The sequence below is a fragment of the Macrotis lagotis genome, chromosome 1, assembly GCF_037893015.1.
Source record: "Macrotis lagotis isolate mMagLag1 chromosome 1, bilby.v1.9.chrom.fasta, whole genome shotgun sequence".
Taxonomy (NCBI): domain Eukaryota; kingdom Metazoa; phylum Chordata; class Mammalia; order Peramelemorphia; family Peramelidae; genus Macrotis; species Macrotis lagotis.
Window position 1 is genome coordinate 741,784,935 of NC_133658.1, and position 26,951 is coordinate 741,811,885.

Below are 26,951 nucleotides of genomic sequence, written 5' to 3' on the forward strand. Positions count from 1 at the left end.
GCAATTTGTTGTAAGATACAAATAAGGTACTGATACCTAAACCAGAAAAAGCAAAAACTTAGAAAGAAAACTGTAGACCAATTTCCCTGATGACTATTGATGCAAAAAAAAAAAAACAAGCAAGGAAATTTCAGTAATATATCATAAAAATCAGGAAAACATTATAATTGATTATATCAATAACAAAACCAAGAAATATGATTATCTCAATAGATGTTGAAAAATTTTGATTATATAACACTTATTCCTATCAAAACTCTAGGAAGCATAGGAATGGAGCTTTCCTTAAAATGCATATCTAACTGAAATCATCAGTGTGCATTATCTACAATGGAGATAAGCTAGAACAACAGGAGTGAAGCAGGGATACCCATTATCACCACTATTACATAATATTTTAGTTTTTTTTTTTGTTTTGTTTTGCAAGGCAAATGGGGTTAAGTGGCTTGCCCAAGGCCACACAGCTAGGTAAGTATTAAGTGTCTGAGACTGGATTTGAACCCAGGTACTCCTGACTCCAAGGCCCTTGCTTTATCCACTGCGCCACCTAGCCGCCCCTATTATATAATATTTTGCTAGAAATGATAGCTATAGCAATGAGTAAACAAAACTATCTTTACAGATGATATGATGGCAAACTTGAGAATTCTCAAGAATCAACTAAAAAAACTAGTTATTCCAACAAAATTTCAGGATAGAAAATAAACTCATACAAAAAAGTGAAAACCCCCTACTTTAATTTTTATTAATTTCGTATCACATGCCTCAAAGCAAAGAGTCTAGTAGAAGCCTAGTTTTGGGAGTCAGACAACCAGAATTTGAATAGGGGCTCTATTGACCAGCTGTGTGAAGTAAGGCAAATCATGGCTATCATACTAGAGGCAGTATGGTGCCAGTCAATAAAGGACAAAAAAAGTCTGTCCTCATGAAACACATTGTAATATGTTTATGTGTATGATATGCATATATTTCAAATCCAGCATCAGACAGTGTGACCCTGGGCAAGTCACTTACTACTATATGCCTCAGTTCTTAATATGTGAAATGAGCTGGAGAAATATATGGCAAACCACTCTAGTATCTTTGATCTTTGGCAGGAAAATCTCATACTGGGCAAGGCAGACACACAGTGTGTCAGGTATCTCACCTGGGTAAATACCTTAATCCTCTAGATTTAGCTTTTCTTTTTATAAAATTAAGGGTCTGGATTAAATAACCTATAGGGCACCTTCCAGTTCTAAATAAATTATTGGGTTATATTCATAACTCTATTCAGAACATTCTCCAATGATCTTAGGATCTTGCCAATTTAATTGTTTTCTTTTTAATTTGAAGATGGCATATTAATGTAAATGGTACATTACAAAAAAAAGTAGGACTTAAAAATTCTAACTGCATCATTTACTTACAAATGAAAAGGTTTTCTTGCTTTTTAATTTTACAAAAAACATTTGGACATTTCAAACTGATATAAATCAATATTTTACTTTCTCCAATATGAAATTCAAACTTTAAATATGAAACTTAAAATTTGTTTTGCATGAGGTTCCTGATTTTTCACCATTAACAAAAAAAGTGGTTACATCAATGTTTCATTCTATATGGTGCCCACTCTGAAGTGATAGTCTTTGTTGTGTATTGGCTGGAAGCTAGGTCATATGACTGTCTCAGACATTTACTTTAATAGGACAGTCTTCCTGTCAACATCCCCAGAGTTTAGGAGAGAAAGAAAAAGCACTAACAAAAACATCCAATTTAAGTATCCTTTACTATATAGAAGTCACACTGGAACTGATTTCACCTCTAAGATAAATAATCTTTCTAAGATTGAATCATAAGATTTCAAACCAAGATTTAGAAGATTACCTACTTATTACCTACTTCGAGATTGACAGGTGAAGAAATTCAAGATCAAAAAGAACAGATGCTTTTTGAAATTCATAGTGAATTTATTGGGCAGTCTAACCTAGAATATAACCCAGATCTCTTAAATCCCAGCTGTAAGCCAACTGAGCATTTCTTAGTTGTGTTACATATCTAAACCCAGTGATATAGTGGCAAAAACAAAATAGTCCCTATATTAAAGATTATTAACATGGGAGATATGTTCACAAATTTGGACATGTAAAATAGATAAAAAGGGCCTGGGTGGAAAAGTGGGGAGAGTAACAGCTAAAAGTTTTATGTGATGCTAGAGATGAGATTAGGAGGAAACTAGAGGTTCTAAGAGACAGAATTGAGCAGAGTGCATTTCAAACATTTTAGTCAGCCAGTGCAAAGATACTGTACTGAAAATTTTTCTTGTTTTCAAGCCAAAAATGACACAAAAGATTTGACTTTGGCAGAAACAAATTCTCGTTTTCACTTAATTGATAGATGTGTAACACACATATATGACATAAAATGTTATAGAAACTTGCTTTATATAGCATACACACACATATATGCACATTATGGCCCCTATGTTAATTGTTCAGATTAAAATACTTCCAAATACTATGCTAAATTAAAAACTTTGTAATCATAGAAACTATGGGGATGTCCATCAATTGAGAAATAGCCAAATAGCTTTTGGTATATGAATGTGATGGGAGTACCGTTGTACTATAAGAAACAAAGGATTTCAACAAGATATAGAAAGAACTTAGTTGAATTGATTTAATGCAGCAGAATCAGAAAAATTTTTATCATATGTGTACAGAATTTGTGTAAAGCCATTAAGTGAATGTTTTAATTACTCATATTTAGTATAAACAGTTTTTCTCAGTCAGGTGAGGGAGGTAAGGAAGTTTGTTTTTTTTAAATAAACATAGGGGGTGCTAAACATGTGAAATGTTGCTTGTTTTTCAGATGAGTTTTCTTTATTGTTTTACTTTACCGTTAAAAAGAAATTCACACTGTTGGATTAATCTGAAAATGTAATGTACAAACAAAACACATCAATAAAACTTTTAAAACATATCACTTAGTAGCTTAGACTCAATAGAGTTGGAGGTCCAGGAACTCGGGATAGGAAAAAAATTCCCTTAACTAAAATTTAGGATTTTCTTCAATTATAAATTAAAAACATTCACTTCTCCAGACTGCCAAGGAGTCTGGGACACATCCAAGCCCTCATCTCACATTAGTCTGAGGCTCCCAAAGTGGTGGTCCTCAGGTTACAGGTTATACAGGATCACTGACTATACTGATACTAGCATTGAAACCTCCTGTCTAGGGCTCTTTCCATATTATTTCTCTCTTACTGAATAGATTTTGTGTTGCTGCTTTTGAGTTGGCTATATCATGACATCAAATTTAGTGTGATTGAAACATCTGATGTTAGTGAACTGGCATGGACAACATTCAGTATATAATAGTTTATAATAATAATTTATAATAATTTATAGTAATTAATAGTAAATGTAAGTTTCCTGTTTTTGAGGAATTTTAGTGGACAAGATGCCACAGGGTTTAGAGAAGTTATACCCCTGGCCTCAGATTTTTAACTCCCCCCCTCAAAAAACACCCTGAAACATCACCAAAAAATAACAGTGTTAAGTTGTAGAGTGCATGTTATAAATACTGTTAAGTATTCAAAAGGATTTATTTACACTAGGTGAAGAGGAGACAGGGCGTTTGCTGATTCACAAAAATGTGGATTTAAAAATGGAGAAGAAACTAGGGTGGGAATTAAGGCAAAACTGATATGGCAATATAACAATCGTGCAACGTGAAGTCTTAGCATCATCTATCTATAAAATGAGTATCTAGTCTAGATGTTCCAAAACAGAGATCAACCAATTATGGCCCAAGGGACAAATCTTAGCCTAATAAGCCAGCTCAGAATGTTGCTTCCCCCCAATACTTTTAAATACAATAAAAGTATTTTAAAATGTGAATGCCATTCTAAACTCACAGGTAATGCCAGATTACCAAACCTTGATCTAAAATGCCTCCTAGCTTTAAGAATGGAATCCAAGGAGATTGTCTTGTCCAAAACATGGGATATACAGGAATAGTGGAAAATAACATTTGGATAGGTAGGGTGGAGAGCCTCAAAATTCAGGACAGTTAAGATTTAAAGACCTGGTCAATAAGGAACTGTGGTGGAAGATTTGGGAGGTTAATGCGATGAAAGCAGTGTTTATGGAAACTTAATTTAGCAATGGTTTGTACAATGGTTCTAGAGGATCCTGGAGTCAGAGACAGTGGCTTTGGGCCTTCTAAATCCACTTGATGCTTAGGCCAAATTACCCTCCAGCCCTTGGTTCAAGCTGCTTTCTTGGTGCCAATAAGACCCTCACTAATTCTTAGCTACCCCTGAAAATGCTCCACACAAGTGTTCAATACCCTCTGAGCCCTTTTCTTACCTTGACTTATCATCCTTATCTTAGCCATTCAGATCTCATGTGATTTTGCTTGCAATACACTTCTGTATTAGAGTGTATGCTCTATCTTTAAAGATTCAAACCCACAATATTGGGAAAATAATACTAGTGTCTTGACAAGAAAGTTGATGAGCAATTGATGGATGGCTGGGGGAGGCTTTAGGCACATACACTTTCAGCAGACTACAAGTGGAAATCACAAATACACAAGATGTATAAACATGTATTGCATGTACAAAAGCTGTAGTTTGGGTTTTTGTTCTTTTATAATGTGCACAGAAATAGGAGGATTTCACTACATATACTATGCAAAGGGAGAAAAATACTTGGCTATAGGATTGAAAGCCAACGAAGGACAAAATAGTTCACTCTCACTGGAACAAAATAACCTATTTAATGAACAGAAGCAATCTTCTGCCATAATAATCAATTCTCAGTCTCTTTTTCACAAGTCAATTATTTACAAGATGCTAAAACCAATTAACTAGGTAAATTCCTAGCAGATTTAAAATACTATAATTACTTTAAGCTTTGGATAATCTTCATTTCAAAAATTACTCAAACTTTTCCAGTCATTTTTCATATTTTCAAAATTAAATCTAATAAGGACTATTATATAAGTGCTTCATTAAGACAAATGCTAAAGATGGCTAGGTGACATGGTGGATTGATCACCAGCCCTGGAGTCAGGAGTGCCCGAGTTCAAATCTAGTCTCAGACACTTAATAATTACCTAGCTACACTGTGCAACCTTGGGCAAGTCACTTAACCCCATTGCCTTGCAAAAAAAAAAAAAACCTTGGAAAAAAAGACAAATACTAAGTATTTTAACATTGCGAAACCTTAGTAAAATGAGTTTTATCCTTGGTGTATTGTCCCAAGAAACTATCCAATAGATTACTTTACCAAGTCTACCTTCATTATATACAACTTTTATCACCTAAAAATTGAATCACATACAAAAACTACACCTACCTTATTTTTGCATCCACTCTGTCACAAAGTCTGTGTCAGAAAATAGACTCCAGTATTCAGGTAACTTAATGGATAGCTGCCATATCTACCTCATTTTCACATTCACTCTGCCACAAATCTGTATCAGAAAACAGACTCCAGTATTCAGGAAATTTTGCACAAGTTGTTTGAATGGCCACATAGGTAGCAGTGTACAAGTGTAAAATTACAGGATATAAGTGGGATGGCAGACCAACTCTCTTAAGTAAAGATAACTAACTACAAGATTAATAAGATTCTCCCTTCCCCTTCTTCCCACCCACACATTATTGTAAATAGAATTCAAAAATTGTGAGGGAGATTAGTAGCCAAATCCCCCATTAACTTCCATGTGCAGTATTTTTTAAAAACAAAACTTCAAAAGTGGACACACCCACACACACATATACACACTTCTACAGTAGCAGGGTATTTACAGAATATAGTACTGCACCTGTGAACTCCCAGTTCCACAATTATTTAGTCCATAATCTTCCATCATTTCAAAAAAACTCTAAGGACAGAGAGGAATGCTAAACAGTAATAGCAGGAAAATGAAACATACTTGGTGGACACTGACAAATATTTCTTCACATACTCAGAAAAGGACTTGAGATATCCAAACCTCAACAAAGCAGGACAATAAGACCTAGGTCATGCTTGCAAATTGTCTTGGACTTCAAATTCTTTTTTTTTTTAGGGTTTTTTTTTTGCAAGGCAATGGGGTAAAGTGGCTTGCCCAAGGCCACACAGCTAGGTAATTATTAAGTGTCTGAGACCGGATTTGAACCCAGGTACTCCTGACTCCAGGGCTGGTGCTTTATCCACTGAGCTACCTAGCCGCCCCTACTTCAAATTCTCTAAAAAGTTTTTGGAATGTTTGGGGAAACCATTGAAACAATGCTCAAAACTTTTGTCATTTTCTATTTACAGAAATTTCTGGCTGATGGGTTCCTTTTTTATTTTGATAGAGACAAAGGGGTAAAGTAATAAAGTATCAATATTACTGAGGTCTCCAAAACCAGGTTAACCATCTTCAACTATTGCTCATGGGAAAGGAAAAGCCATCTTTACAATCAATACAATGTTTTTGCAGTCTTGTTAGCATGTATATTATTCAAGGTGCTCAGTAAACTAGTGCTATGTTACAACTAAAATTGTGAACAAAATTTGTTTTATTTGGAAGGCAAATATTGCCACTTTTCATAAGATTCCTAAATGCCAGGACCTAGAGTATAAGGCATATAATATTTATTGACCTTAACACAACAGTATGAAAAACAAAATGAAAGCACTCAAAAAATGTGGTACAAAGAATACTGGCTCTGAAGGATTTAGGTACAAATTCACATATATGTTTTCTTAGGCAAATCAATTATTACAAGGCCTCTGAAATCCTTCCAAATCCAAATAAAGGATCCTATTATCCTTGGATTCCTGCTGCCATCTGCTGGCTTCCATACAGAACTACAAATATAAAGGTATAATTCACTGATAAGAATAATGTTCAAATAACTCTATATTTAATGTCCCTGAAAAATTGTCCAAGACGTTTTCATTGGAAACCCTCTCCTTCCAATTTTCCATTTGCAAGCTGATAAAAGTTTTTCCAATAAAATTCCCATATGGAATTAGTTAACAATTTTGGGTGGCTAAAAAAAGCAGTAGGGTTAAGTGTTTAAGAAAGGTGCTCGTTATAGCCTAGGCATGTATTTTATCAACACTGGATTAGCAAGAAACTACCTACCATTTTCAATGAATTATCTCCCAATGACATGGAGCGCAACTTTTTTGGGTCACAGATTTTTTGACTGACCTCTGGGTCAGAACTATTTTTGGTTCCCTTTAATACCTTTTTAAACTATTCCTTTGAAACTATATCAAGACCAGTTAACACCATTACTAGAAAACTAAGAGCACATTTAGCATTTTTATCAGATGGGGAGAAGGAAACCTGCTCAATTTTAGCATGAAAAGAATAGACTCCTTTGCAGGTTTCATCTTTCCTTAGCCCCCACTCACAAAGCAGTATTTCACCTCTCTTTCTATGGCACTCTTCTTTGAACCATACAAGCTAAAATAGGTGACACATTTAAGAGCTAAATATCAAAAGGCTAGGGATAGATTAAGTATACTTAATAAAGGCCTACTGATATAATAACTGGTAGTGAGTTTCCATCTATTAAATTTATTTGCATTTAAGGATATCTATATAGGTCCTTCAAATTTTGATCCTGCATATAAATATTTGAACTAACATTTGTGCTAGTTTAGTAAACATACTTCCCATTTCCCAACAAAACATATCAGTTTTTATATCAAAAAACCTCCAGGATTAATGTTATTTTTGTGCAGGAAAAAAAATCCCACAATCAACTGGATCTAACCCAAGCACCTCTATATATAAGATGTGATACTGCTTCATATCAAATTAAAGTTTGTCTGATAAAAATATCGGGTTATTCCCTCAGGATAAAATGTTAAACATAGCATCCATGCTCTCTCCTTGGTCCTATCTTTATGTCATTCTCTGCGTGATAAACATTTTCTTTGTTGAGTTTATCCTCAAAGATCAATATCATAAATCACTTTAGAATACAATTTAGTTTACTAATATCAGGACACAATTTATATAGCCAGAATAGCTATTTTTTGGGACCTTTATGACTGCCAACTAAATATACGAAGTAAGAAGTTAGGTCACTCGGTTGTCCAGGTAAAGAAAATAGAATGCAGGAATCTTTTCCTTTTCTACATTCCCATCACCCAACTAGACAATACAAGTCTGTTTCTGAATCCAAGAGGTAGATTTTAATGTATTTAGGCTGTGGTCAACATTTGACTATATGTATGAGGGGACATGTTACACTTAAGAAAGTAGGAAAACTGGTAAAGATTTCACTTCATCTATGTGTACTAGTTGCTAACAGTAGTGGAAAGAACAAGAACTTGAGTTTAAGAAAAAGCAAGGTCATTTCGAGGAGATAAAGAGGAAAACAGAAGTTTTAATACTAGTAAATTTCACCTCTCAATCCTCCTTCAGGTAGGTTTACAGTGAAAGGGAAAAGGGACAATATAAAGAGCAATCTAGGAAATAGGAGGGGAGGAGCTTTTAAGGGAAAGGTCCAGGATTAAAATTGCTATTGAGGGAGAGAAATGAATCCTTGTAAACACACACACACACACACACACACACACACACACAAACAATTAAGTCTTCAAAATGTTTGTATGTACAGGAAGAGAATGTCTTATAGTCGATGCTGACTTACTAGAACCAACAACATTAACTGCTATGTTTGTAATAGATATAAAAATAAAATTAAATACTGCCTTAATGTTTTTAATAGTTTTAGGCAACAAAGGAAACTGTGAATGAATTAAGCCCAATACATTGGTAAATGAAGTAACCTAAAATTTCTCAATTATGGGAGAGCTATTCTATTTATTTTTTAAATGTTATAAACTTTTAAAAAATCAAATCCCAGTAACTGCCAGGAAAATACTGAAAACATCCATATAGTATACAACATGAACCTTCTTCCCATTCCAGAATTTCACCATGTAACACCATGTAAATTAATAATAACCTTTTAATAAAACTATTTAAATATTGAGCATTGTTATAGTGAGAAAGATATTAGACTTCTTACCTAACCAAACTCCTTTAGTAATTTCACTTGCCTTCTATTAAGTTGTTTTAAATGGAGACTTAATTATCTAAGGAAACCATTTTACTTCATATAGAAAGGATAACTTGTACTCACTCAATGACAGCAAAATATACTCTGAACAAACATCAAATCCCTTCCCTCAAAGAAACCCCAGCAGCTCTCACAGCCCAGAGTATTTAAGACAACACAAAGTCACATTTCCCAGATGCAACATTCAGAAATCTCCAAGGAATTGAGAACTTCCACATTCTTACTGGCATTTATAACTACACAAAACAACACCCCAGGAATGAATGGAAATGTAGTTGGGGAAAACTTCCATATTATAATTAATTCTGGAAAGGAAACGGAACAACTGTTGAGCTAAAATAAAGTTAAGAATTTAAATCCTGAAATGGGTCAAGATCTAAATTATATTGCCAATTTCTTTCAGAAAATAGCTATTTTGAATCTTTATTAAAGTCCTGTAACAAAAGGTTAATGAAAATAGCAGTAAGGCAGTCTTCTTGCTCATTGATGATATGCCAATTTTATACATACATACATATATATATATATATATATATACACACACACACACACACACACACACACACACACACACACACACACACACTGCCCTTGATAAGATTTATTAGCACCATTATGTGGGGGGGGAAAGTATTTGTACCAACCCCCATCTAATGTCACCAATATGTAGCTAAAGCATAAGTATTTGAAAAGCCTGATTATGATTAGTGTTCTGAAAAATGGGAAAAGATTGAGACAGCCATTTTTTTGCATTATAAATTGGAAATCTACTTATCAGCTAAATAGAAAAGTAGCAATCTTTTACACAAGCAGAATCAGGAGTTGCTACTGGAAACCTGGTTTTTTTTTTTTAAATCAACAAATACAAAACACATTTAGAAAAGTTACTGAGACTTATTAAACATCTCAAGGACATGGAACATTATAAAGTAAGCTTCCATATGCCCCCCCAAAAGTCAAATAATTATTGTCTGAGGTTATCACTATAGTTGTGAACTTTTTCTAAACGATGAAAATTTTTGTAAGGTGCACTAAATATTTTTTTGAACAAGTAGGAAGAATATCCAAGGAATATGTAGCAATTTGTTGGGTGCTGTGGGGAATAAGCTTGATTTTCTCAGCAATGATAAAATCTACATTAGTTATCATGTTTAAACAATCACAAAGAAAAGATTTCTACTATACACATGCTACAAAGTTATTCATATATTCTACTGATTTGCAACTATCATTTTTTCTTAGTTTCCTGGAAAAGTATAATTTTAAATGAACTTCTTTCTTTTCAAAGAAAGAGTTAAAGTATAAATTGCTATGCAGAAGCACAAAACCTTTTATTGCAATCTTCTATAAGAAGCAATTTGAATTTTAAAAGATAATCTAACAGCAGATAGGATTCCCACTGAGATACACCTTAATCCTTTCTTTGTTTTCTATTAATATTTGAATTCTAGATATTAATGAGTTGTATTAAAAAGCATCCAAAGTATCAGAATTACTACCTGGGAAATTTTTGCAGTAAAAATGTGAGACAATCTTATTTACATCAACAATAGTCCATTAACTACTGCTTCTGAGGTTGTACTGCTTAAAATAACTATCCAATATAACATCTTATCAGTTATTTTTTGGTTGTGGAATAAAGGAACGCTAGATAAATTGGTAAAGTTTCAGATTATTTCAACCAATACTGCATTGTGGTTCATTTATGATGGGCAAAAAAAAGACCCTACAATAGAATGCTAAGGATATTCGGGTACTTATGGTTGATCAGTGGAAACAGAAGACAGTTACAGCAATTTCATCAGACATTTTTACAAAGTAAATGTCTTGATGAGTATGTGCTTTAAACTTATAGTCATTCTTTATATTTATTTTATTTATTGGGGCAATGCAGAAAGTCACAAATGAGGAAAGGACACTAAGGTTTTAATGAGGGGAACAAAGGGGTTGTTTTCACCAGTATAGATTCACATTACAGTACACCAATATTGACAGCATTCTTTTGTCTATTTTTGGTACATAAGATGGAATCTTTCTACATAACCTTGTAAGGCTTCAGAAACTAAAAGGTAAAAAAAAAACTATTAGTTTACAATTTATTTAAAAATTCTGAAAGACACTGCAAGTTCTAAACTTTAGTAGTGCTAACCCATACATAGCCAATGAGTTAAGAACCCAGTAAAAGAGCCTCCTTCCAAGGAAGCTTGGCGACAGTGGAGTTGTGCAATATGGATGTTACTACAAGAAAAGAAATTACACATGGCACATTCTCATTCATATTTTGTAATGTAAAAAGTTACAAACATACCTAATCAAATAAATAATAAAAAAATGAATTTGAATGTGTTTGTTAAGTATCCTAAAACCACTACATAGAATAATGGCAACTTTCACTCACAGATTATTTACATGGTAATACCCAGTGTGGGTACACTGCTACAAAACTCAAAACAAAAGGAGTAAACTTGAAATGTTTTCCATAATAAAGATCTAGCAGCATGACTATCTAATGCTGTTTTATCCCAAATGCTTCTGAAAAGTTTATTTTAATCCGTGTCTTCATCCAGTTCATAATTGTCTTTATCATAAATATCTTTTACTAAAAGAACCCGTACAAGCATATTTTCCAATGTGTTTCGGTCCAGTGAAGTAGAAGTATACCAGACAGGACTATCTGTTGAACTTGAACACTCTGGTTGCAAATAAAAAACATCCGTTCTTTGATTAAGATTCTGTGGACTATAAAAAAAAGGAGAGGGATCATTTTCATGTAATAAACATATTAATTTTCCCTATTTTCTTTTCCTATTTGAAAAACTTAACCAAGATATATTAATCTCATAATGTTGCAAAAGCTCTTTAAGTTCAGTGATAAAGGAATTATTGCTCTAATACCATTTTACAAAATGCAAGAGATAAGCATATAGTTACAAATTCAGAAAGTTCAAATCATGAAACAATAGAAATATTTTAAAATGGGAAGTTTTTTTTTTTTAGGTTTTTTTGCAAGGCAAACGGGTTTAAGTGGCTTGCCCAAGGCCACAGGGCTAGGTAATTATTAAGTGTCTGAGAGCGGATTTGAACCCAGGTACTCCTGACTCCAGGGCCGGTGCTTCAACCACTACGCCACCTAGCAGCCCCAAAATGGGAAGTCTTGTACAGATAAACAACTACTGGAAGACAACTGCTCTTTTTGCAATGCTTGCCAGGGCCTCTCCTGCCATTATATCACCACAAAACTATCAATTATTATGGTTTGACTACATGTTTCAACTATACATTTAGGGAATGGACTAATCTAATCGCCATCTATAATATCATTCCTATAAAAAATAGAATCAGGGGCGGCTAAGGTGGCGTAGTGGATAAAGCACCGGCCCTGGAGTCAGGAGTACCTGGGTTCAAATCCGGTCTCAGACACTTAATAATTACCTAGCCGTGTGGCCTTGGGCAAGCCACTTAACCCCGGTTGCCTTGCAAAAACCTGAAAAAAAAAATAAAAAATTAAAAAATTAAAAATAGAATCTTAATTTCAAAATAGTTATAAAGTGAACCCTAGAATAGAATCCGATTATAAAATAGGGATTGCCCACATTAGAAAAAGATAGGAAACAGCCTACAGGTTCTAAACCAAAAAGAAATGAAAGATAGTATTTCTTTAGCCTGATACTGGAGAAAACCCTGAACAATGAAAAAAAATATATAACTAAGCCACTATATTCATCACTTGATGTTCTAAGTGATATTGCTTAAAAACTTATTATTTGGGGCAGCTAGATGGTACAATGAATAGAGCACCTGCCCTGGAGTCAGAAGGACCTGAGTTCAAATCTGACCTCAGACACTTGATACTTATTGTGTGACCTTCAGCAAGTCACTTAACACCACTACCTCTCAAAAACCAAATATAAACAAAACAAAAAAAACACCCCACCTTATTATTGCTTAATTCCCCCTTTTGTCTTTTTAAAAGAACTCTGTAAAGATTGTATTACAGAAGTTCAAGTGAAGAAGAGAATGACAGGCATTACTAAACACTCTAATAATTTGGAGAACCATCTTAAAATTTTACTTGGCGTTCTAAATTATCACTTGAATATGTCTACTAAATGGTCTAGAAAAATGACTGAATTAGGAAACTGAAGAGGAAAGACTCAAAGGAAGAAAAACTATTTAAAAAATCCAAATCCCACTCTTCAAGAGATGGTTCAGTTGACTTCATATACCCTAATAAACATTATTACGCACTTACTATTTACCTTTTTGATAGGTAGCATTCAAACATTTTCACAGGACATCTAGAAGGATTAGCTGTGTTTTCAACTTGTTCAAATACTGGCTCATCATCTTCATGTTTTCTTTTTCCAGTAGTAATTTTATCTTCAGAAGACAATAAGAAAATAAAACTTCCTAAGCTCATTAATAAAGATAAATATCTATTTTTTCACTTTAAATTACAATAAAGATCAGAAACAGCCAAAAAAGGCAATTGGAAGCTATGGAAACCCATGAGTTTAAAAACAAGAACCACCATATAGCTAATTATGCTATCATACTACAAATGTTATTTTTGAAGTGGGCTATGAATTATTTTAAGTTTTATTAAGCATCACCCTTGGTTACTTGGCATATTATCAATGGGGTGCCTCAATTAAACAAAGTAGGGATAACCCGGTCATGAACAGTCCCAAAATGAAAATTGGCTACTCTTACCTTCACTATCAGCTCCACACAAGGAAGACACTTGGTATCGAAGACATGCTTTGTTTTCCATTGTTACAGAATTTTTTTTCCACTGCCTAAATACGGTGCCAAAGGAAAGTCTTAAGTGTTGCTCCACTGTTTTCAGGCCAAAATATTTAGTGTTAAAGTAGAACAATGTGTTCAGAAGAGCTACTGGAGAGTGGGATCCTAGCTGCTTAATCCTCCAGAGATAATCTTCTTCAACACGAGAAAAAATTGACCCTTAAAAAAGAATAAGTAATTAAAGGCAATAGACAATAGAGGCCGAAACTATATGAAATGATATAGGTATGATCTTAGAAATATTAATGTACCTTCCATCCCCCTCCCTGAACCTCATACCATGCTTCTAAGATGTTATTAATCATATAGAATACCAAAAGATTACAGGAATTTTCATCAAACTGACCCAAAAAACTTCCTGTCTGAAATTTCAGGTTAAATTAAAATTGCACAAAGAGTTAAAAGATGGCCTGTTTTTATACTCTGACCATAATTCTCTATTCCCCATCCTGTTTCATTAAAATAGATTGAAAGCAAAAAAAAAAAATTTTTTTTTCCATCAGTTGGAAAATGGATGAATGAAACTGTGGTATATGAATAATGGTGAAGTGATATTGAACCATAAAATGATGAATACAAATCGAAAGATAAAACTTAGGAAGATGTATGAAAACCAATATTGAGAAAAGCAGAAATAAGAGGAAAGATACTAGAAGGCAATGAACAATCTCAATCCTTATCCCGAGGACTGATGTGAAATAACTCCCCTCTCAGCAAAGGCCAAGTATAACAGGTGAAGTTAAGGCATAAAGTAACAGCCTTGGTGGATGTCTTAGTTTGCTAATCTTACTGTTTTTACAACAGAGGAATCTATAGGGGGTAAAAAGAGTAATGGAGAAATGTTATAGCATCATTTAAAAAAAATTAAACTTTTTTTATTAAAAATAAAAGAAAGCAGAATCAAAATATGACTATTCTTTGATTGATAAAGATATTCATATCCAATTTAGGAAAGGAAAAACAGAATAATCATTTAAAAATATGAAAAATATTTTGTTGTATGATTAAAATTAAATTATGGATTTTCTCAGAGCAGAAAAATTATTAATACTTTTAACTAACATGTCTATTTCGTTATACTATCCTTAAGTTACATACAATTTAATACTTTATACCTATTTATTTTAAATAAGCACACAATATATTAGGGAAAATATTCATAGCAAAAAGAATATTACCATCTGGAAGTATACTTGGTTGCCAACTTCTAAGAATTTTACTTAATTCTTGTTCAAATGTCTGGTAACCTGGATCAATAAATATGTTGTCTTTTCGATTACTACCACACAAGTACTACAAATTTTAAAGAAATAAGAAAAAAAGAATTAATTCTATTGGTATCAGAGTAACTACTTAGGAGCATTAAGAAATTATTATCAGGGTTTTACTTCCATTACAAAACAAGCAAAAAAAAAAATCCGTTTAACTACCTAACTGAAAAATTGAAGAGAGGTAATATAAAAATCAAATGAGTATTTGTGATGTGCATAATACAGTACCTGGACTACAGTAGGTGTTTTAAATATATACTTGTTCCTCCACTTTCCCCCCACCCCATATAAAAATGAAAAATATTGGCTTTGGGTAATTTTGGCAAAAAATGACCAGTATAATGACTCTAATCATGAATGAAGCACTATTTAAAAAGTTAAACAATCACTAAAGATAGCAAAATCATCTTCCTACTAGCAAGATAACAGTTTTAAATATCACAGATTATTAGAAATGAATCAGAAAAAGTATAAAAGGAAATACGTGGCAATGATTAAAGGTGTGAAAAACACATCCAGGATGATAATGGTCCTGCTAATTCATCTATAGACCTCTCTGTTCTGCCTTCATAACCCTAACTCAACACATACTTTACATCTCTGTGGCATAAAGTTTACATTTTGTTGAGAAACTTTCACCAAATTCAATGAAGAGTAAAATCTATGAAAAGTTCATCTCATAAGCCTAGATTAATTTTTGTCTTTAGTTACCTTATTTGAGTATGGCATAGATCTAAATGAATAATGGATTAGACTCCCACTTGGAAATAAGCTTTATATCCTTGGTTATATAAATCCAAATTATATACCTTACCCCACACCTCTCCATCTTTGCTATGACTTTAAAAATGCTTTCTTAGTTTAGTTCACAAAACTAAACCAATAAAATTCATAAAGCTCAACATCATAGCTAGTTTTCAGTATTCTTTCTTCACATTCTGTGGAACTACCAAATTACTAACCTCTTGGATGCCAAGGCAAAGATAATAGATACTATCAGGTGCATAATTCTCTCCATTTGGCCTTCGGATTTCATTGACAAAATGGGCCAACCCATAATTAAGTTCAGCTGTAGTGTGAGATAGCAGATCCTCTTTTAACTTTACTGACTTAGCTAGAAAAAAATGAGAATGTGGTGCGGTCACTTAATAGGGTCTAAAAATCTAGAAGAAAAAGGAAAGAGTATGGGAGAAAGGGGACAGGAGAGGGGAGGTATCATGGAATAGGATAATCAGATATAACATTTTCTTTTTTTACTTTTTGCAAGGGATATAGGCTTGGGCTGGTGCTCTGTCTGCTGCACCACTCGGCTGCCTCATAGCACACTTTTGAAGAGGGACAAAATATAATAAATGGTAGCAGGGAGGAATGGATAGAGGAAATTACAATCAGCCACAGAAACTATGGAAAAATATGGGAATTAACTTCTCTGATGGACTTACGATAAAGAATGTGATCCACCCCAGAGGCAGAGCTAATGGTATCAGGACACAGACTGAAGTACATTTTTTTCTCCTTTTTTCACTTTCTCTGGAGATTTTTATTTTTGTGGGGGGAGGGGGGTTATGTTTACTCTTACAACAAGACTATTATTTATATACATATATATGTATATATGTATATATAAATGTAAATTAGAAACTAAAAAAACAGATGTGGTGTGGTTAAATCTCATTCATGATTATTTTATTTAAGACTATTTCAAGTCACACTCACATTATGATTCAACCTAATTTATTTGGCTTTCTTTTTGAGTTTCTTCTTCCCCTTTCAACCTCACATATGAAAATAGCTATCAAAAGCTCAGTTAAAAAAATAAAAATTCCACAGAAACAGAATCAAAATACTTACTGGCTTTTAGCTCATCTGATACCAGGAGATCTTCATCGAGTTGCCTAGTTTTGACCCAGTGTTTCCATGCATTCACACCATATGAATATTTGAAGGGAAAACTGCACTCTGAATTATCAGAACTGTCATCATGGGACTGGTATCCTGATACAGCTTTTCTCTTTGCTCCCTGTTATTGAGACATCATTCATTGTAAAATCTTTAAAAAAAATATCTCAATCTAAATTCTTTTGCATATTATGTAACTCTTAAAAACAATTTTCAAATTGTTAAATACAATTTAAGTTTCACATTAAATTTGGCCAAATTTGGCCTGAAAGAAGAGATATAAAACATGCTCCCCCCCACCTACCCACAAAAGTGGGTGGGGTGACTAGGGAATGCTACATATAAAGTAAGAGTAAATATTTTTGTAACTTTGGAACTGTTTCCCCCTTCTTTCTATCCTTTCTTACATGACACTGTCTCCTGAGAAGGTAAAGAGAGACACTGAGAAATGTACATGAAAAAAATAAAACAAATTATATATATATATGTATACATATATGTATGTATGTGTGTGTATGTATGAAAACAAATTGCATACTTTGAATTTAGAAACATTCTGAGGCTAAGAAAACTTGAAAAATAAAGTATCATGAACAAGTCACTTAAGGAATGATAATTCTAAAACTAATTTATTTTGAGAAAATATAACACTAGCTTAAGTATGTTTGCCTTCCATGGGAAGTTAAAGTAGGATGGGAATTATTTTTTAAAAGGCATCCTTAAGCAGACCCATAACAAAAACCTACTGTTCATCAATAATGCCATGTATGTAATTGGGATGCCTCTAAACAATTACTGATATTTTGGAAACTTTTGAAATTAGTATTCAATGGCCTATAATGGAAATAAAATACCACAGAAAATCTAAATCGAGAAAATTGGTGATGAAACTTTATAATGAAATTACTGAATTGGCTAACTAAAGTTTGCTTACCCTGATGGAAAAATTATGTTTCAATATATTAGCTTAATATATCTGTACACCTCTAGTTCTAAATAGCCATTTATATTCAAAAACTACCTTGTCCAAAGAATTGATTTTATATTTTTGAGCAACTGTTTAATTTCAGCATATTATGAAAATAAGTAAAATGGTAAATGACATTATTTTTAAAAATTTTAGATGAAATTATTTAGAAATTTAGATGAAAATTTAGATGAAATAACAAGAAATGTTTAAATTTTCAATTTATGAAGATTCAATTAGTTGTACTTTTAAAAAAATTATCAGTTCATATAATTAATCAGGGTTCTTTATAAGTTTTAATTTTGAATTTGCTGTATTAAAATGTTATACATCATTTAAAAAAATCCCCAGTGAAAATTATCCTGTTGGTTTAAATAGTGCATTAATGGGGGGCAGCTAGGTGGCACAGTGGATAGAGACCAGCCTTGGAGTTAGGAGTACCTGGGTTCAAATCCGACCTCAGATACATAATAATTACCTAGCTGTGTGGCCTTGGGCAAGCCACTTAACCCCATTGCCTTGCAAAAACTAAAAAGTGCATTAATGGAAGTAATGCTAGTTGGCAGAATTTGATTGCAAGAAATCAATAAAATAAAGGAAAAAATCATAGATGAACCAGATAGAAAGCATCCTTGTAATTACAAAATAACCTCTTAAGAGATTTTATAAAATTTCAGAGAAAAAAAATCTAACACTTATTTACTTATTCTCAATGGCCAAAGAAGATAATCAATGGCCAAATAAGATAATAAAGTAGAAGACTGGAATTATATACCTTCTTTTTAGACCGAGGTCGGGGCTGCTCCTCATATTCTTCCCCAAAGACAGGTGGTAACAGAAATTCATTTTCCATATCAAGCTCCTCAGCAGCTAAAAAGTAAATTAAAGTATTTTCATATAAAAGCATAAAGTGTTTTAAGTTCCACAACTAAAAGACTGAGACAGAAGGACTGCAAATCCAAGGAACCCTGGCAGGACGATAGGAAAAAATATATCTTCATTTTGAACTTCCCAGAAGAGAACAATCATTCTCCAAAATAAGAAGTATGATCTGAGCTTTTATAAAACTAGAATTAGAGACAACTTCAGGATGAAATTCACAGAAAATTGTTTAAAATGAATAATAAAGTTAAGAAAAATGTCATAAGCTCTGAAAGACAAGTCACTTCTAGCAGAGATTAAAAGAACTGTTGATCAAAATAAGCTTTATTATTATTTTTATTATCATTGTTATATTAAGTATTATAAATGTCCTACAATTAAAAGGAACTTCTAACAAATAAATTCACACATATGAATATATTGGTTATTTTTTATTTTAACTGGATAGTAACCTTGAATTGGCTACTTCTGTCAATGGTAAGACAAATTTCTTAGGTTGGATACTAAACTAATCTTTTATTCCTTTGTTAGAAATACAGTGTAGTGTATTAATTTTCCAAAAAGTTCCCCAAGACACTCCCTACTACTTCACAACCATTGTTCTGTGATTCCAGATTACAACCTACAACTATGATCCCTAGATAGTCATTAACCAACTACTACTAGTTCCAAATCAATCTCCAAAAGGTCATTCCATAGGTAATAATTAAGAGAATGAGGCAACAAAGTCAGTGATGCTACAGTTAAAAAGGAATAAAAATAATAAAAACCAAGTAAATAAAAACATAGTCCATAATGAAAGTGTATAATGATATTTCAGTACCTCTAGGAAAATCAATTTCAATGTCGAGGTCTGGTTCATATGGAACATCAGGCATGTTTGCTTGTGTTTCTGTGTCAGAATTCTTCATGGCATCTGTATCTACTATTACATCTGTTTCAATAATTACACCTGAAATAAGTTTAGAAATATTACATGTGAAAAAAGACTGACACAAAAACACGTAACATATTCAAAATTATGAAATCCCATCTCCATTCAATTTTATAAAACAAAAACCAAGAGAAGGAACATAACAAAACACACTAAACATCAAAAGAAAAAGAACAAATCTACCAAACTCTCACAGAAAATTCCAAAAAGGGTAAAAAATTTTTCTAAAAATACAACATTTACCTTTTTATAAGCAATAATCATAACAATAGTGAAATTTAAATAAAAGTCTTTAACTTCAATCTACCTATTTCTCACAACAATCCATGATGAAGTACTAACAAAGGCTTAATATGCAAAATATTCTGGCAATGTTTTGATTAAAACATGTAATTTCATATTCCAATAAAGCACAAACACCCTCACTGAACAACATAGTCAATTATCCTATGCCCATTATTAACACTTATTTCTAAACAAACTAAAATCACTAAATCTAAAGGCTCCCAATCAAATTTTTATGGGTTATCTCTTGTCTATCACCACTGGCATATAAACCAGCCCAATGTACTAGGCTGCCTTCAATATAGCTTTCACACTTATTTTCTTTAAAGTCTATCACTTTTACATGAAACAAGAGCTTAGTTCAATCTTCTTTCTATGCAAACTCAATGACCTCAAGCTTCTACTCAATATTTTATTGTGAACATGCTAATGTTAGAATGTGAAGAATTATGGGAAATAATACTATTTGAGGCAACCATAATCCCACTGTAAATCATCATAACAACGAACATTTCTGTCCCCTCTGACCTATTCTCTATCCAGTTAATTCATGTGTACATGATGACCATGGAAAATATATGTCCTACTACTAGCAGGAGTTCTTAATCATCTATGTATAGAATGTCTAGAATGTTATCTAAATTTATTTCTTCCATTCCCAGCTATCAGGCCACAGACCCTTGGAAAGTACTCTGTACAAGATATAAATAATACAAAAAGAAAATGCATGTATTGTTCAACATCAAATAGATCATTCTTTTAATATTGAAGGTGGCAGAAAAAACACCTTTAAGCTACAAATCAAACAGTTTGGGGATAACTGAATGTTCTTTGTGGAAACTAATTTAGTACACTAAAAGTCTGATTTCAGTTAGTATATCCTATTTAAAATATTCAACATTCATGAAGTCAGCACACACTACGTATGCCATTCATGATAGCTGCCCATTCCATGATGAAGAGCATCTCCTAATTTAGCTAAAATGCAATGCTTAGCTGGCACTCTAAACCTCTCTAGATAACAGGATTTCAAGAAACTTCAATAAGGAATTGGTGAAGGATTTAAGAAGGGAAAAGTCAAATCATGTGTGCTACCTTGACTATTATTCTCTTATGTTGGCAATCTGCTGACAAAAAAAAGCCATTATTCTCTAACGGCAATTACTGAATTATTGGTGCCTCTGCTCTCCTTCTATCATTAATGACCCTGATATAAAATCCTAGAGAACAAATTCTGACAAAAAGATAAATGCTAAATCTTGTAATACAATTTCATTACTATGGACATTATTTCGAAGAGGTAAGACATCACTAACAGTAGGGGAACGTTGGTAAATATGTGTTAAAGAAAAATTAAAATTTGTGAGAGTAATAGGATGTAAATTATGAGGATTATCTGAGTATTTAATTTGGGTAAGGACAACTAGGTAGAAAAATGAATAGAATGACAAGTCTGAAATTAGGAAGACTCATTTGACTTCAGGATACCTACTAGTTTGTGGCAAGTCACTTAAATCTGTTTGCCTCAGTTTTCTCATCTGTAAAATGATCTAGAGAAGGAAAATGGCAAATGACTCTAGTATCTTTGCCAAAAAAAAAAACCCCAAAATCCACTAAATGGAATTAAAGAGTCAAACACAACTAAAACCATCAAGATAGAGTAAACTGGCCTATTTAACACACACACACATACACACTCACTTCTTACTATTATACTCACTGTTAATGTCTGTTGTTTCTGTTTTTTCTACTTCTTCAGTCATGACATCTGCTGTCATGGTAAGCAGCTCACTATCAAGGGGATCGGAAGATACTTTATTCTTTAACTCTTCAGGTGCTACAGAGATTTTTTCATTACTTTCCGGTGGAGTAGGCAAAAATATAGGAACTGGCACCTAATAAACCAAAGTATCTATTGTTATTATAAACTAAAAACTATTAGATATATATTTTACAGTGAAAATGATTTTGATATCTGTATTTGATTTACTTTTATTATGCTACAATGTGTGCAACTTTGAAAAGAACATCTATTTCCTAATTTCTTGTATTTTCCAGGTAAATATAGAAATGAATTTCAACCATCTAGAGAAAATTAGAGAAAAGAAGGTTTTTGGAGGCGGAATTAAAACAGCAGAACACTGAAAAAACATAAGTTAAAATATAAAGTTAAATTAGAAAGAAAGAAGTTCAGAATTAAAACAAAGCAGATTAATAACCTAGTATTTGACAAATCCTAAATAATAAAACCTAGGGGAAGTGAATTGAATTTAAAGACTGTTGAGGAAACCATGATAAATAGAGAAAACAGCACAATGAAGGTAAATTCGTATCTTCTAACACTTACAAAAGAAATCCCAAACATAACAATATTAAAACATGAAAATATTGGGTAAAAAGGGAATGATGATGTGGTTTGAAATTATGAAGAGGATTGATTAAATAAACAGTATCATCAACAATAAAGCAAAAAGGATCTAAAGATACTAAGATGTTTTCCTATACTTCTGTTATTCATCACACTGGATTAAAAAATTTTTTTTGTACAGGTGTCTTCCTTTTTAAACTTACCATTTCCTGCTCACCCCACCCCACCCCCACACCCTACCCTGGCCAAAGTCTTCCCATATAATAAAAATAATTTTTTAAAAAATGAGACAAAACCAAATAATATGCAAAGGCAATTCTCAGACAAAAGAAATTAAAGCTATCTACAATCTTTTTTTTCTTTTTTCTTTTTTAGGTTTTTGCTAGGCAATGGGGTTCAGTGGCTTGCCCAAGGCCACACAGCTAGGCAATTATTAAGTGTCTGAGGCCAGATTTGAACTTAGGTACTCCTGACTCCAGGGCTGGTGAGCTATCTACAATAAAATGCAAAACTGCTCTAAGTCATTACTGATTAGAGAATTGCAAATTAAAGTTACCTCTGAGGTATTACCTCACACCTCTCAGATTGACCAATATGACCAGAAAGGATAATGACCAATGTTGTAGGGGATGTGGGAAATCTGAGACATTAATACATTTGTTGGTAGAGCTGTAAACTCATACAACCTTTCCGGAGAGCAGTTTGGAATTATGCCTAAAAGGGCAATAAAAATCTGCATACCTGTTGATCCAGCAATACCACTACTGGGTCTAATACCCTGAAGAGATCATGAAAAGGGGTAAAAAAATATTCATAGCAGCTCTCTTTGTCATAGCAAAGAATTGGAAATGGAGTGAATGTCCACCAATTAGGGAATGGCTGAACAAATTGTGGTACACGTATGTTATGGAATACTATATTGTTCTATTAGAAACCAGGAGGGATGGAAATTCAGAGAAGCCTGGAAAGATTTGCATGAAATGATGCTGAGATGAACAAAACCAGAAGAACAATATACACACTAACAGCAACACAGGGTGGTGATGATCAACCATGATGGACTTGCTCATTCCATCAAAGACAATTTTAGGGTATCTACAACAGAGAATACCATCTGCATCCAGAGAAAGAACTGTGGAGTTTAAACAAAGACAAAAGATTATTATCTTAAATTTTTAAAAGTTGTCTTATGTAATATATAATTTTGTTATCTAATGTTTTCTTTTTGGATCTGATTCTCCTCTCACAACAGATTCAATCTCAATGTATGCTTATCACGGATGCAAATGTAAAGCCTGTATCAGATTGCCTTCTGTTTAGGTAAAGGTGGGAGGGAGAAAAATTCTAAAACTCAAAACCTTGCAAAAAAAAAAAAAAACACAAAAAACCCCAAATGATTAAGTGGCTAGGTGGTGCAGTGGATAGAGAACTGGCTTTGGAGTCAAGAGGACCTGGGTTCAAATCCAGCCTCAGACACTTAATAATAATGACCCAGCTGTGTGACCTTGAGCAAGCCACTGAACCCCATTTGCCTTGCAAAACCTTAAAAATTAATAGAAACTAGTATTGCATGTAATTGGAAAACAAAATATTTATAAAATAAAGAGGTTTAAAAAATTAGCAAAACTGATCAAAACACTGAAAAAATACACAATGTAACATGCTATGGATGTCCCATGTCTGCAAAGAGCACCTTTCAAGTCATTTATAATTTTGTGACATTCATTTCTATTGTTTTTAATACTTGCTTTTTTTCCATTTGCAATGTTGTAGTAATCAGAAAACTGTTTTCCTGGCTTTGATTATTTCATCTACGTTAGTTCATTAAGATCATTCCATGCTTCTCAGCATTCATTGTAATTCTGATTTCCTTCAGCACAAAAGTGCATTATATTAAAGTACCAATTAGTCACTCTCCACTATCAATAACTACTTTGTTTCTAATCCTTTTCTATCATAAAAAGTACTGATAAAAAATAATTCTCAAAGGCTTCTTTGGGTAAGTCTAGTAGTTATGGGGAAACAGACAGTTTAGTTTCATAATTTGCATATTTCCAAATTGCTTTCCAAAATTGCTATTCTGATTCACAGTTTGATCAGCAATACCATCGTGGTTCTCTTCTTCCCACAAGCCCTCTAATAATAAAATATTCCAACCATTTTCTGTCATCTTTAATAATCATTTGCAAGGTGTGAAAGCTTCATTCTGCAATACTGCTATTCAGGAACTAAGACTTGTGTAGTAGCCTTTACCTAAGTAGTTAATGTAGCATCAGTTTTGTTAACTTCCTTGAACTCAATACAAGTGATAAGGACAATGAGATACAAGTACTAAGTAGAAATATGTAGAAGCCGATGAGTCAATATATGTAATAAACATATAATCATAATCAAATTTAAAAATTGCTGCAAAATTTTAATAAAAATGTGACTCAAGTAAGATGTGAAGTGGCACCATATACCCAGATCATTTTTATACTTATATATTATAGTATATACTTTGCATTTGATGTCACTATATTATTGCATTGTATTATATTATTAATCTACATATGTTATATATATGCATATACATTAATTACTATTATTATTCTAAGAGATGGCTCTCTGGGAGGTAAAGGGATACAGTGACCAAGACAGAAAATGATAAAAGGTTGCCCCCCAAAAATCTCCAAACAGAAGTGTTTATTACCAATCTGGAGAACAATCTGGAACTATGCCCCAAGGGTTATAAAATTGTGCATAACATTTGATCTAAAAATTTCACTTCAGTCTGTATCCCAAAGAGATCTTAAAAAGACATAAAATATGCAAATTTTACAAAAGTCATAGTGCTCTTTTTGGTATGGCTAAGAATCAGAAATTGAGGGAATGCCCATCAATTATAGATTGCTAGAACAAGTTGTGGTATGTGAATGGAGTAAGATTTTATTATTCTTTACGAAATGATGAACAGGCAGATTTCAGAAAAACCTGGAAAGACTTTCAAGAACTGATGCTTAGTGGATTGAGCAGAACACACTAACAGCAACCTTTGTGTGATGATGAACTCTGAGAGACTTAGCTCTTATCAACAATACAGTGATTATAGACAATTAAAAGACTTATGATGCAAAATGTCATCCATATCTAGATAAAGAACTAAATGCAGATCAAAGTATACTATTTTCACTTTTTTTTTGTTTTTTCTTTCTCATGACTTTTTTTTTAGTTTTTTCAAGGCAATGGGGTTAAGTGGTTTGCCCAAGGCCACACAGCTAGGTAATTATTAAAATTATTAAGTGTTTGAGGCTGGATTTGAACTCAGGTACTCCTAACTCGAGGGCCAGTGCTCTATCTGCTGCGCCACCTAGCCTCCCCTTTCTCATGACTTTTCTATTTCTTTTCGATTCTTGTTTCACAGTGAGATTAATACAGAAATAAACATAACATGATTGTGCATATATAATACCTATAATAGAGGAGAGGGGAAGGAAGGGCAAGAGGGAGAAAATTTTACAAAATTGAATGTTGAAAACTATACATGTAATTGGTAAAATTTCAAAAATTTAAAAAATACAGATGTTATATGCCTCAAAGTTATGAATGAAAAATAAAAGGAAAGTATAATTTAAGAAAAAAATTCTAACCTAAGTCTTTCTAGAAGCAAAATCAAAGAACTATTATTTATGATTTATGCAATTCTCTAACAGTTGAATAATCAAAAAAAAATTCTAAACCATTCTAAAGGGAAGAGAAATTATTAATATTTTAACAAATTTAGGAATGAGTCACCAGAATGGCAAAAGGAATTTAGGAAAACATGTATGCCAAATTTTAAAAATGGAACAACCCCTGCCTATTTCAGTAGCTACACTGTGCTCAATCAAATCAGTATCTTATTTACAAAAGTCTGATCAACCTCAAAGATTTAACTTACTGGAACAGGAACAGTTGTAGGAACAGGAATGTTCTGACTATACATATGCATAGGAACTGGGATATAAACAGGTACAGGTATGGGAACCGGAACATATTCTGTCTTCCAACTGTCTTCTAAAAAGTCAAGATAAACAACTTTAGGCAATGTTATTAAATACTACTAAATATTAACTGGTAAGGGTCAAATGAAGTCAGAGTATGCTCACTTCAAATATAAGTAAACACCGATTAGAAACTCTACCATGCGAAAAAGGCCTATACAAGAATTACGAATTGGATCCTCTTGGAGTTTTCATATACCCTTCCTGAGATATATAAAAAAAAAATTGGCAATCATAACAATTTCCCCTCCCCTAAACAAATGGACATATTAAAAAACTTTTTTGAAGTATCAAGAATTCTCATCAAACTATTTGGTTGAATGAAAATAATACAATACATTGATCAATAGGTTAAAAGTGAATGAACCTAAGGTTTTTATAGTGAACATTTGCTTGCAAATATTACTGCTTATATTAATAAAGGAAATTTATTTCCAAGTTTACTTATTT

At 32.8% G+C, this 26,951-nt stretch overlaps 1 protein-coding gene across 2 annotated transcripts in view; it reads right to left on the reverse strand.

Annotated features, from left to right (window-relative positions):
- Nucleotides 1-509: 509 nt before the first annotated feature.
- Nucleotides 510-26,951, reverse strand: part of ZMYM2 (zinc finger MYM-type containing 2) — a 103,431-nt gene continuing 76,989 nt past the window's right edge. The window contains exons 16-25 of one of the 2 annotated variants that reach the window (XM_074216251.1): nt 26,399-26,514; nt 21,832-22,006; nt 19,716-19,844; nt 18,786-18,880; nt 16,996-17,164; nt 16,107-16,258; nt 15,052-15,166; nt 13,781-14,032; nt 13,327-13,447; nt 510-11,806 (exon numbers count right to left, since the gene is read on the reverse strand). In XM_074216251.1, the coding sequence (XP_074072352.1) occupies nt 11,614-11,806; nt 13,327-13,447; nt 13,781-14,032; nt 15,052-15,166; nt 16,107-16,258; nt 16,996-17,164; nt 18,786-18,880; nt 19,716-19,844; nt 21,832-22,006; nt 26,399-26,514 (1,517 nt within the window). In that variant the 3' untranslated portion in view covers nt 510-11,613. The remainder of the gene's footprint in view (nt 11,807-13,326; nt 13,448-13,780; nt 14,033-15,051; nt 15,167-16,106; nt 16,259-16,995; nt 17,165-18,785; nt 18,881-19,715; nt 19,845-21,831; nt 22,007-26,398; nt 26,515-26,951) is intronic. The other variant, XM_074216250.1, reaches the window with a different exon arrangement.